This window comes from Durio zibethinus, chromosome 18 (assembly GCF_047325235.1).
Source record: "Durio zibethinus cultivar Kanyao isolate XHJ-2024 chromosome 18, ASM4732523v1, whole genome shotgun sequence".
NCBI classification, from domain to species: Eukaryota; Viridiplantae; Streptophyta; class Magnoliopsida; order Malvales; family Malvaceae; genus Durio; species Durio zibethinus.
The window spans coordinates 11,937,055-11,949,569 of record NC_143179.1 but is presented as its reverse complement, the minus strand read 5'-3'; the positions used below and the strand labels follow the sequence as shown (position 1 = coordinate 11,949,569).

Here is a 12,515-nt window from a genome sequence, read left to right as displayed (position 1 = left end):
ATCTTTTATGTATGTTTTACAAAAAAAGAAATTTTTTACCTCAACCTATTATGTATTTATTAATATCTTTTACGTAATAATTTCAAAGTAAAAATGTTTTACAAAATTTTAAAATGTTTTACAAAATTTTAAATTTTTATAAATTTTTTTATTCAAAATAATAATCTTATTTTATTTATAAGGTTATCAACTTAGAATTCTTTATCCAATGAATTTTACCCAAAAGGTATTAAATTCAGTTTTAAAATTGAAAGTTTTGAATATGAATTTCAATTGTAATTTAAAAAAAAATACTTATTTTTACATAAATATATAAGAAAAAAAATAAAAAGTATCGTAGCCAATTATTTTATGATTTATACAAGCTTTTTAAGAAAAAAAAAATACAATAAGAACTCTTCAGTTTCTTCAATTGTTTCAAGTGAATCAACAATGTTGGAGATGATTCATTATGAGTTCAAAGGTGATTTTTGTTTTAGATTTTCTATTAATTTCCAATTAAATAATTAGATTGTTATATCCTAATATTAAAATAGTTGAGTTTACTCATCCAATTACTTGATTATAAATAAAATTAACATTTCTTTTTTTCTTCTTCAAGGCAATTGAGATGCAAAATTGAACATCCTTATTTTCAATTCCTTTCTTTTATTCTCTCTTGTTATTCATCATAGGCTTATTTTAAATGGACTTTGAGATTCCATTTCAGATACAAGAATGTTCCCAACAAGTCATATATTATAGATAGAAACGTATTGGCTCCGAACTGTATAACCTTTATTAATATAGTAATAAGTTTAAGATTTAGAGCTAAATAGTTTATGAACTTATTCACTTGGGAGAACTATATCCTTAGTATAATACATGTATATAACACATACGTTTGTTAGAGATATTTTAAGATTCAAAACATAAAAGGGATTTTTCATCTCAAAATGTGAGTCACCTATCAAATGAGATAATTTAATTAATTTAATCGAGTTAATATGTAAAATTGACCTATTGATTTCATGTCAATTCAATCACTTTAACTGATCACATGACACACAAGAATGTTAACTTATCATTTTTCGATTAAGTTGTTAACTGCTAACTTAAGTCAATTTCACGATATTAATCTTAACCCCACTACTTAGTGCTGAGGTCACCTAAGCTTAGTAGTCTCATAGCACAAGTATAAATATATCTTTTTTAGGTATTATTAAATTAATTTAAACTGCAACATTTATATTTACTCTTTTTTTTTTGTCCAAATTTAAACGTCGAACTATAAATATTAAAAAAAATTTTAATTTTTATTATTAACCATTTTTTTTCTCTTATGTTTTTAGACTTTTATCCTCACACATACAGCTTGACAACAACAATGCATTATCTTAGATCAAAATCAACTAAATTATGTTAATTTCTCTATTGCACTCCTAAGCCGATCAAAATCAGTTGCATCATTTTTTATTTTTTTTTGCCAATCAGTTCCATAAAGACCAGGAAACACCATGTCTCTTTTGCTGGCTTGAAACCTGAAAACTTGCATGTGTATCAAGCATAAGGAACCTACTCAAGAGTACCTGCACAAAATTTTGTAGAGCCCGAAAGCCTATAAATTAAACATATATATGTGTGTGTGTATGAATTTATGAAATAGTATCATGTTAATCAAAATAATCAAAAACTAATCTCATTTCAATGAATTTTTTTTTATTATTTAAGGCCAAAAAAGGAGAAGTGAATGTTAAAGTTTTTTTATTACTCTGACTAAGAGATTCATTATGACTTTTAGAAAACAAATGACAATTTGTTTTTCTCCTTGATGTAACTATTTTCCCTTCCCCTTTCTAGATTAACTTTCCTTTAAAGACAAGTAACTAAAATTTTTCAAATCTTATTCTTAATTATATATATTGGTTAAAAAAGAAATTTATAATGAATAAGTGTTAAAATTTATGGTAATTATAATGATTATTCAATTTTAATTTTTTTGCACATTTCATGCATTATTTTTATTCATGCCAAATAACTAAATTAAATGATTATTTATCTTCATCCTATGAATAATTAGATTTACATATTGATTGAGCTTCATTTTCAATTAAAATAATCGATATCTTTAAGAAAATATAAAATTTTATTTAAAATTTTCTCATGACTTAAACTTGAGAAACTTATAAACTTAGGGATTCATCATTCATTTCTCACTTATTCACTTAAACTTCCTCTTTTTCGGTCTTTCCAATTCCACACTCTTTCTAAAGTCTACCAACCCATTGAAAGAAATACCTCAAAAATAGAAGACCATCTCTATCATCTTTCTTATTGGTCTAACCTTAACAGGATTATGTAAACAACTTTTAGACAATTGTTTGAGAAAAATTTTGCATCTATGTAACAAATAATGGCCAAAAACAAAACTCAATTTAACCTTTGAACAATTAATTTAGGAGGGTTTTATCATGATGGCATCACTTCCCAAGAAATTAATGGATGGTTAGGCAGTTAGCTTTAATTTGTCTGGTTGATTGGTTGGTGATATAGATTTTGGATAGGGTCCACCTTCTTGTTTAAATATAATTGGTGATGATTTAAAATTTTAGGACAAAAATATATTAAAGGAAAATATAAATCATGGGTATTTAATTTATTCATTTATTATTATTATTATTATTATTATTATTATTACATGTTTAGGGTTATCTATCACATTAAATAATCTAAAATTTCAACTCTAGTTCAATTAATGTAGTATTTAAAATGTTTAAAGAAATCGTTACACTTGTAATTATACAGCTATTATAATAAATTCATCAATTATATAAATTTTTTTTAATACAAAAGAGGTTTGAGAATAAAAGAATGAATCAAAAGTATTAAAATTTAAATTTAATTTTATTAAATATTATTTTTTTTAAATGATTGTATAAATTAATTAATTTATGTTTCAAATTTATTTACAATATAAATTTAATTTATTGTATTATAACTCTAAATAAAATTTTTATCTTTTTTATTTTGATGAAAATAATATATTTTATTAATTTTAAAACTAAAAAAAAAAAGTCAAAAATTTTTTTCTTTAATTCTCAAAATCATAGATCCCAATTCATTAACCCCTAAATTAATCTTTCCTAAATTCCACCACTGCCAAAATACTTTCCTTTCTGGTATCTAACACGGGCAAGAAAAAAGAAACCTGTCTTAACTCCTAACACAGGGCTTTCTTTCGTTCTTTCCTTCAATCCAAACAAGAGAAAAGAAGAGAAAACCAAAAAGAAATGAAGAGATTAAAAACTTATTACATGCAATTTCGTCACAACAATAACCAAGCAATGGAGCGTAAATGGATCTTCCCATTAGCTGTTGGCTCCATTGTTTCCTTATTTTTACTCTTCTTAACAACCTTAACCTCTTTTGATGGCTCCCCGTTTCTTTTCTTCTACCGCTCCTCCGCCATAATCGGCGGCTCCTCCCCTTTCGTGGAGAACCAACTAAAACCCATCCCTATCTCCACACTCCCTCCGCCTCCCCGCTTCGCGTACCTCATTTCCGGCTCCGCAGGCGACGGTCGGATGCTGAGAAGGAGCCTTTTAGCCCTTTACCATCCCTGGAATCAATACGTAGTTCATCTTGACGGGGAAGCTAGCGTTGAAGAGAGGCTCGATCTGGAGAAGTTTGTGAAAGATCATCAAGTGTTTAACAAAGTTGGGAATGTTAGGATGATTGTGAAAGCTAATTTGGTTACTTATAGAGGACCTACTATGGTTGCTAATACGCTTCATGCTGCTGCAATTTTGCTGAAAGAAGGTGGAGATTGGGATTGGTTTATTAATCTTAGTGCTTCTGATTATCCCCTTGTTACCCAAGATGGTGAGTTTGATCTTCAAAAAAATTGATTTTTTTTCCATTTTTGAGTAAAGATTGCAATTTTTTTCATATGTTTTTTGGAATTGGGCATTGAAAAAAAAAAAAAAAACACTTTCTTTGTGCTTTTAGCTTTTTTTTTTTTACTTTTGGCTTTGGGATTTTGGGTATCTTTCAGATCTGTTACACACATTTGCATACTTGCCAAGGGATCTGAATTTCATTGATCATACAAGCAATATTGGGTGGAAAGAGTGAGTACTTTTAAAGCTTTTAAATTTTATTTTTCCACAGAATTTCGTTGATCATACAAGCAATATCTTTTAGTTTTGGAAACTGAGTGATTGTTGGGGTTTTATTGTTTTAATGGCAGGTTTCAGAGGGCTAAGCCAATTATTATAGATCCAGGGTTGTATAGTATGAAAAAAGCTGATGTATTTTGGGTTACTCAGAGGAGAAGTGTGCCAACTGCATTCAAACTCTTTACTGGTAAAAATGCTGAAAGCTTCAACTTATTTAGTTCTGGGAATTTTGGTGACGTTGTTGTTTGATTTTTAGATTAGTTCTGATTAGGTAGTTTGTCTCTTTAGTCTTTTCCATGCATCAGCTGAATCTGTTTCATTTTTGTGAAGATAGTTGTTGGTTATATAATGATCTCTGGAGATTTGAATAATGCTTTTAGATAATATTTCACTGAATAAATTTGTTTATATTGTTAGAATGGTTGAATGGTTGAAACTGGAATCTAGTTTTGACTTGAAGATTCTTTCATGATCAAATTGGAGGTCAAAAGTAAAGACTATATAAATCTGATTGTTTTGTTTTCTTAGTCTGGGTTTTAAAGAAGAACAGATTCAACTGAGCTAAGATTTGAATATAGGTCAATTGGGTGGACTGTGGAGACAAACAGCTTTCCTATTCATTTTCTCTGCTGCTTTCTGATTGTGTAAAATCAGCTTATTGGTGAGATTATTTAAAGGAAGAATTGATTATTTTCTTTTTAATGCTTCTCATAGTACGACAAGATTTCTTGGAATTTCTGATCCAAAGGAAGTTGAGAAATATGTAGAGTGGAATGGCATGTCTACACTGCTTCACTTGTTTAAGTGACTAGTTGCAGCTTGTAAATGCACACAAAGAAAGCTTTCCTGCTGGGTACAAGGGATTGTTGGTGAGAAACATTCAGGAAAATTGCTGCAATAGGCAGAAATGTCTGTTAGGATACTAAATTATTTAACTTATTTCTTTGCTTTGTCCCCCAGTAGCCATGGAAACATGTTTAATCTGAGTTTTTGACTATTCCCCTGTCAATTATATGGTGAATCCCATATGGTTATCAGTCCACTCTCTCACTTCCCCTTAAAACATAGAAATTGAAAGTATTTTAGGAGAAATATGTATCTTTTACATTTGCCTATTCATTTGGTTGTACTGATATTGCCAAAGCCTTTATCGAAACTTGAATGTGCTAAAAAGATAATTGTATGTGTACTCATCTCATTTTCCTGTGTTCACTTTTCCTGGGGAAGAAGTTAAAGTAGTGAGTTCATTCATGTTCCTTTGGAACCAGCCTAGTTCCTCTCTGACTTTACCTATCCATAGTGTTGACTATTACTTTTTAGTGTGATTTTAAATTTAAATGTCATATTTGATTGTTAATTGGTTGACACAAAATGCTAGCAGCTTGAAGTTTGTCATCTCTTTGATGGGAACATAGAAGTCAGAACTGCTTCTTAGCATAAAATAAACTTCACATAACTCTCAAATCTGAGGCTTTGTAGGATGATGAAGTTATTGGCATATAGGATGCTTCATTTTAAGAAAGAACAGTGACTCTGTTAACCAAATATAACCCTATTCTTGTTCTATTTCATGTTGCTAGCAGCATAGCACTGATGTGACTATTTAATTTTGGCTTCCAAGTTTAACTGACAAATCTTCTTTTTCTGTACTTATTTTCATTTATTTTTTACCTTTTCAAATTCATTTTCTGATTCAAGTAATGTGATTCTGCATTGCTATAATGCTAAATGCTATGTCATTTTGATTTCCTTTTCGTGTAGGGTTGTTATATAATAGTTAAAGTAGAAGTTAAAGGTTCGAAATAGTCCTGTTCTTTGAGACTTTCTAAACAACAATTTAAGGCAAAACAGTATAAGTTTGATTTTTCAATTAGTTGCAGATATCCAAACGACTAAAGCATCATGTATATATGTTATGCGTCTAACTTGTAAGTTGTAATTTCATTGAATTTTCCTGATGTTTGTAACCGTGACTACTGATGCTTTTGTATCAGGTTCATGATCATGCAGAATAATCTAATTAATGACTTATCATTTGGTTATACTGAGGCTTGTTGCATTAGAGAAAATATATTCTAATTTAGTGTCCTTAATGGGAAGAAACATAAGTACTATGCAATATGTTCTCAAGTCTAAATATTGGAACATTCTCATGAAGTAGTTGATTACATCTGGAATTGGCTGTTCTATCATGTATGCTACTCTGATTGGAAAATATGCTCATTCGTATGTTGGCAAAATTTGAACTACCTAGTTGCAAGAATCTATTATACAGCCATAAATGGCCACTATTTTCTGCGTTAGGTGGTTGGTATCTCTGACAAGCATATGGTTTCTGTAATAGGTTCTGCTTGGATGGCACTTTCTCGCCCTTTTATTGACTATTGCATTTGGGGATGGGACAACCTACCTCGAACAGTCCTCATGTACTATGCAAACTTTTTATCTTCTCCGGAAGGTTACTTTCACACTGTCATTTGTAATGCTCAAGAGTTCCGTAACACTACAGTAAACAGTGATCTCCATTTTATATCATGGGATAACCCTCCTAAGCAGCATCCTCATCACCTCAAGCTTGCTGACATGCAACGGATGATCGACAGCAATGCCCCTTTTGCGAGAAAGTTCCCTCAGGATGACCCAGTTCTTGACAAAATCGACTCTGAACTCTTGTCTCGGGGCAAAGAAATGTTTACTCCAGGTGGTTGGTGTGTAGGAAGTGGGAAAAATGGGACTGATCCTTGTTCTGTTGTTGGTAATACAACAGTCCTCAGGCCTGGCCCCGGAGTGAAAAGGTTGGAAACTTTGGTCAGCTCTCTTCTTTCCAACGACAATTTTAGACCGCGGCAATGCAAATAATACCAAAGGAAAGTTGCTGAGAGAGACACTAATGCCCATTGAGGTTGGATTATACTTATATCAGAAGACGGAGATGATGCAATCCAGTGTTTCAGTGTTCCTTCTGGTAAGGGTTGGAAAGAATTATAAAAGTATACATGTGATCTCTCTGATTTTATATATTACCACAATTAAGATGGATTCACTGATGGCTATAAAGTATGGAGCTGTGATGAAAGATGGGTTTACAATTGTGGAAATGGGTGGTTGATGCCCCACACTGAAATCTTAAATCTTTTTTGTAGTGTTATGTAACTATCACATATCCAAGAAAAGTGTTAATTTTTCTTTCATTTTTTTTTCATTTTTTCGATATTAATTCAAGAAGTTTCTTAATTAAATTAATTAATAAAAAAGATGGTCTATATTTGCAATGAATTCATTTTTTTTTCTTAAAAAATGAATAAATCATGTTAGTCATCAATTAAAGTAAATACATATTTGTAAGTGACTAAGTATTGCTAGAGTAATTAATCTAAGATAAGATTTTAGGTACTAATTTATTTCTGGCAATCCAAGCGATGGTGTGGTATGGTTGGAGTATTTTTTGGTTACCGTCGTGCCGGGCACCCGTTGAGGTGTCAAAGCCGCCACATGATGGGAGTATTCCCACCATCGGCAGCCCCACTTGGCCATTGAAGGGTTCCTCCAACTGAGGTGTTTTTTAATTCAATTTTATCCTTAAAACAGTCGAATGTCCTCCGAAATCTGAACATTTGATTATTATATCACTAGTTTTTGAACTACACATTTTATGATTGTCATAATTTTGGAAAACCTTTTAATCTTTTTTTTGCAGATGACAAAGTTTCCTCAAACAAAAAAAAAAAAATATCCGCAAATTTGTCACACAAAATTGTTTTCAAAATTTGACCTTAAAGAAGATTTTGACAGTTAGATATCCATTCTTTGAAAACATACAAAACATTTTTTTATATTCTACAATATTATTTTCAGTGGACTATAATATCTTTTAGATTGAAAATAGCTCCGTCATTGTTTTAGAAAGCAATGAAAAAGATTTTTGTCTAAATTTCCGGCATGTATAATTAAAGTGTTAAATGTGTCAGTTGAATAATTGTCTCAACAGACGTACACTTATTAACAAGCGTAAAGTATTATCATCTTGACAAACGAAAAAGTTATCAGGACGATTGAAATAAGAAATAAAATAAAAGAGTCATTAGGTGAACAGCGAACTCAACAATTGTTGATCAAGATTGATACAAAATATCTTCTTGTATAATGAGACAGACCATACTCGTTCAATTATGAATCTAGTTCTGCTATAAGCCTACAATCCATGCCACTCGTTAACCTTTTTCCTTCAATGGACTGAATTTTCATCTCTTACATTTTTGTCAACCAATACCTGGATCTCTGTTGTTTCTTCTTGGCCAGATAATTCCTTGTCTTCTGCTTCTTTCTCAGCTTTCAGCCTGGCCTCTTCTTTAGCTGATTCTAGAGCCTGAATCAGGCTTTCCAGGCAGGTTTCAGGATCCCCTGATGCAGTTTTTGGCATCAAATGTTCTGCAACTTCAGCTGGAGTCATTCTAGCTTCTGCTAACAATTCCTGGATCCTGGAATACAAATTGTGAGACTCAAGCTTTTGATAGTTCTTGGCCAACACCTTGAATGCTTCAAATCCACAATATGACAATTCTATATGCTTATCCATCCGCCCTTTTCGAATTAGAGCTGGGTCAAGTTTTTCAACAAAATTTGTTGTAAAAACAATTAATCTTTCACCCCCACAAGCTGACCATAGCCCATCAATGAAATTCAACAAGCCTGAAAGAGTAACCTGGCTGATTTTGTGATCTTCTTTTGTTAGCTTCTGCCTTGGATCCTTCATATCTTCTTGTTCCTCTTTCTCATTTTTCTTCTTTCTTTGACCAGTAAGATCAAGTGAACAATCAATGTCTTCAATAACAATTATAGATTTGCTTGATGTCTCAATCAAGAGCTTCCTCAGTTCTGTATTGTCCTTCACTGCTGTTAATTCAAGATCATAGATGTCATAGCCTAAAAGATTGGCCATGGCAGCAATCATTGTGGACTTACCAGTCCCTGGAGGACCATAAAGAAGATAACCTCTCTTCCAAGCCCTCCCGATTCTAGAATAAAACTCTTCTGCCTTGCTGAAAGTAGTCAAGTCCTCCATAATTTCCTTCTTCTTATCTGGTTCAATAGCTAATGTCTGAAATGTTGCAGGGTGCTCAAATACAACATGGCTCCACATCGATCCATTATTCGTATAAAGCTTCCTTTGCCTGTTCCTTACCTTAATTGCTCTACCTTCTTTCAGGACATGTTTCAGGTAAGGTCCGACGATGATATCCCTGTGTCTTTTGTGGAAAGTAAGCTTGTAGAACCTTTTCTCATCTGTGACAGGATAGAGAGAAAATGATTGTGTCTTGGCAATATGTTTACCAGAAGCCCACCAAAGTTTTACACCTCTAAATTCATCAGCAACCTCTTCATGATCATCCATACTGAGAACGAGAGACTGATTGTTCTTCACTATGTCAGCTTTGAGCCTCTTTGCTTGCAAAGAAGAAGTGGAACTCAGGTAGTTTTCAATGGCAGAATAAGCTTCACTCCTCATCAGACGCTCACCTGTGAATTCATTGAATGTAATCTGAATATAAGGATAAACAAAACTTACCAATCTTTGGGAGTACTTTTCGATATAGCTACGAAATTGGTATGGAAAATACTGCTGAAAAACTGCCCAAATAAACATTAAACTAGCAGCTATAGATCCTAGATGAGCAATCATGTCTCTGGGGAACATGTTCGATGTTTTAGATTCACTTCCTTCTTTTCTTGTTTCTTCTCCTTACTATGCAGAGAAGTTGGGTGGTTTGGGTTTATAGAAATGGGTTGTTCCATGTGAAATCTGTGAACAATCCGGTGTGAATTGTCTTGTAGCTTGTGTCTTGTCTGGTAGTCCAAAAAGTCGGCAAAAGCTGTATATTGACCAAACTTCTGAGCTAAGAAAGCCATGTAATTACAAGTAGTTATGTCATGATCATCCTTTGAGGTACAAACTATGCATTTTGATTTCTTTGTGGCTATTTACTCTTCCGTGATGTGGGGTTTTTTCTTCTTACGTTTCCTTTGCTGTCATTGAATTGTCACTGAAAAATCTATGAGAGCTAATTAAAGTCGCTTGTCAAACTAATTTACCATATGGATCAGGCAGTCAGCCCAAAGCATTGCCCCTTTCAGCCCCAGTGTGGATATTGATTTTTTTTCAGTCCCAGCCCCCAGGCCAGTCTGGCTCATTTTAAAAACCCTGGGGAAATTATTTTACTGAAACTGTGTTACTCACACCCCTTACGATGTTTCAACTCTTATTGTTTTGTCATCTCATAAAGGTACAGTAGCTTAACTTCTTTTTCTTCTTCATGAGAAAACTAGTATCTGTTGGTGCCTTCTGACTAGACATGATAATAAACTGATTCAACACTTAGGTTTCATTGACATCAGTTACCAAAAAACTTACATTTTCTTAGCATAAAGGAAACGAAAAAGGAAATTATAAAAAAATTGCAGGGCCTAAAATAATATAGCAATGCTTTTGCATGGAGCATGAAGGTGATGGGGATGTTAAGTACGTCGTTTAACGCACCAAAAGCAGGCAAATATATATGAAACTTGATGGTTTTATAGACTAAAATTTGATGTGACAAAAACAATGATCTAAGAGGTATTGTCATCATGTTTGGCTTGTTGTATTGCCTTCTGAATACTTTAATTAAAGCAAGATTCCAGAAATTTTGTTTTCTTGCACAAGTATGATTAAGAATTGATTTTGCATTTTGATGAGGCCCTTAGAAAGAAAGAAGAGTCATTACAATTATCTAAAGTGAATAGTAAGCTTTTGGGGCATTCTTACAAACAACATTGATGAAATCTAGTTGGTTTTTTTAGGAATGGCACCACTTCCCTATATAACACATTGGCAATATATCTATACATATTGCCTTAAAGTTGCAAAAGCTCTAGACTAGCAAGAACTAGAAATTGAATCTGAAAGGTATTAAAAGCATCTAACTCAAAATTAATCAATTGTAAATGAAAAGACTCAATTTAAATATAAGATTATAAAAAATAATAAATATATACTATCAATTGATTGAGTGAAGAGATTTAACTTAAATATAAGATTATAAAAAATTATAAATTAATATATATTTATTAAAAATAAGATAAAATTATTTTAACAAATTTTTATCACGTATAGATAAAGAAAAAAAAATTTATCACATGACAAATTTAAAAAAGGTAACAAAATAAATTTGAAAAGGGTAACAAAAGGTATTAAGACAAATTTAAAAATGACAACATGTGTTAAAATAGATTTGAAAAGAGCAACAAAATGTATTAAAATATATTTAAAAAAAGTAATAGAACGTGTTAAGTATTTAACCTAAAACTAATAATAAATAGAAGAATCCAATTTAAATATAAAATTATAAGAAATTAGATATTTATTAAATATAAAATAACATTATTTTAACAAGCCTAAATAAAAAATAACATTATTTTAACAAACCCTTATCACATATAAAGGAAATGAAAAAAAGCTTATTACAAGATAAATTTAAAAAGGACAATAAAAAACTTGTTATGTGACAAATTTAAAATATCATTTTATTAGACATGTAGCGTGAGATAAAAAGAAACATCATTTTAACAGATCATCATTACATGTAAAAAGAGATAAAAATAAATCTATTATGGGACAAATTTAAAAAGGATAATAAAAAAATTATTATGTAATAAATTTAAAAATGATAACAGAAAAAATTTATGATTTTAATATCATATTAAATATTTAATTTAAAATCAATTAAATAAAAATATAAAAATTTAACTTAAATATAAAATTATAAAAAAATTATATATTTATTAGATACTAAGTAAATCTATTTTAACATAATAATCCTGAAGCCGACGAGGGAAGTACTATCGAAACATGACATACATGAAGATTATGGCCGCCATGGTTGAGCCTAGAGTAGACCACATTTCTCTCTTCATCATCATTTTTGCTTCACTCTCTTTTTCTTTTCTAAAAATTATTGACAATTTCTGACGTAGAAGTACGTCAAATAGTATTTCGAACAACAACCATATCTACATCAAAAAATATAACGAGATTTTATGTAAAAGCATCGTTAATTTTTTACGACATTTCTTGTAAAATGTCACTAAATTTAATAATATTTTCAAACAAAAACGTCATTAATTTTGATCATTTAGTGACTGTTTTTTAAAAAACATTGTTAAATTTAATAATATTTTCAAACAAAGACACCAATAATTTTGGTCATTTAGTGACACTAATGACAAAAACATCGCTAAATTAAATATTTTATTTTATTTTTTTAATATTTATTATTATAATTAAATTAAAAAAATTTTAAATTATTAAAAATAAATTAAAAT

At 30.8% G+C, this 12,515-nt stretch overlaps 1 protein-coding gene and 1 pseudogene across 2 annotated transcripts; one reads left to right on the top strand and one right to left on the bottom strand.

Moving 5' to 3' along the window:
* The first annotated feature begins 3,099 nt into the window (after positions 1-3,099).
* On the top strand, positions 3,100-7,348 carry LOC111299602 (beta-glucuronosyltransferase GlcAT14B-like). Its single transcript, XM_022894880.2, has 4 exons — positions 3,100-3,861; positions 4,034-4,109; positions 4,229-4,344; positions 6,502-7,348. The coding sequence occupies exons 1-4, from the start codon at positions 3,270-3,272 to the stop codon at positions 7,014-7,016; spliced, it is 1,299 nt and encodes a 432-aa protein (XP_022750615.2). The 5' UTR covers positions 3,100-3,269; the 3' UTR covers positions 7,017-7,348.
* An 867-nt stretch (positions 7,349-8,215) lies between these two features.
* On the bottom strand, positions 8,216-10,128 carry LOC111299600 (AAA-ATPase ASD, mitochondrial pseudogene; annotated as a pseudogene). The gene has a single exon (XR_016329876.1). The product of XR_016329876.1 is annotated as an AAA-ATPase ASD, mitochondrial pseudogene (transcript).
* Between the last annotated feature and the right edge of the window lie 2,387 nt (positions 10,129-12,515).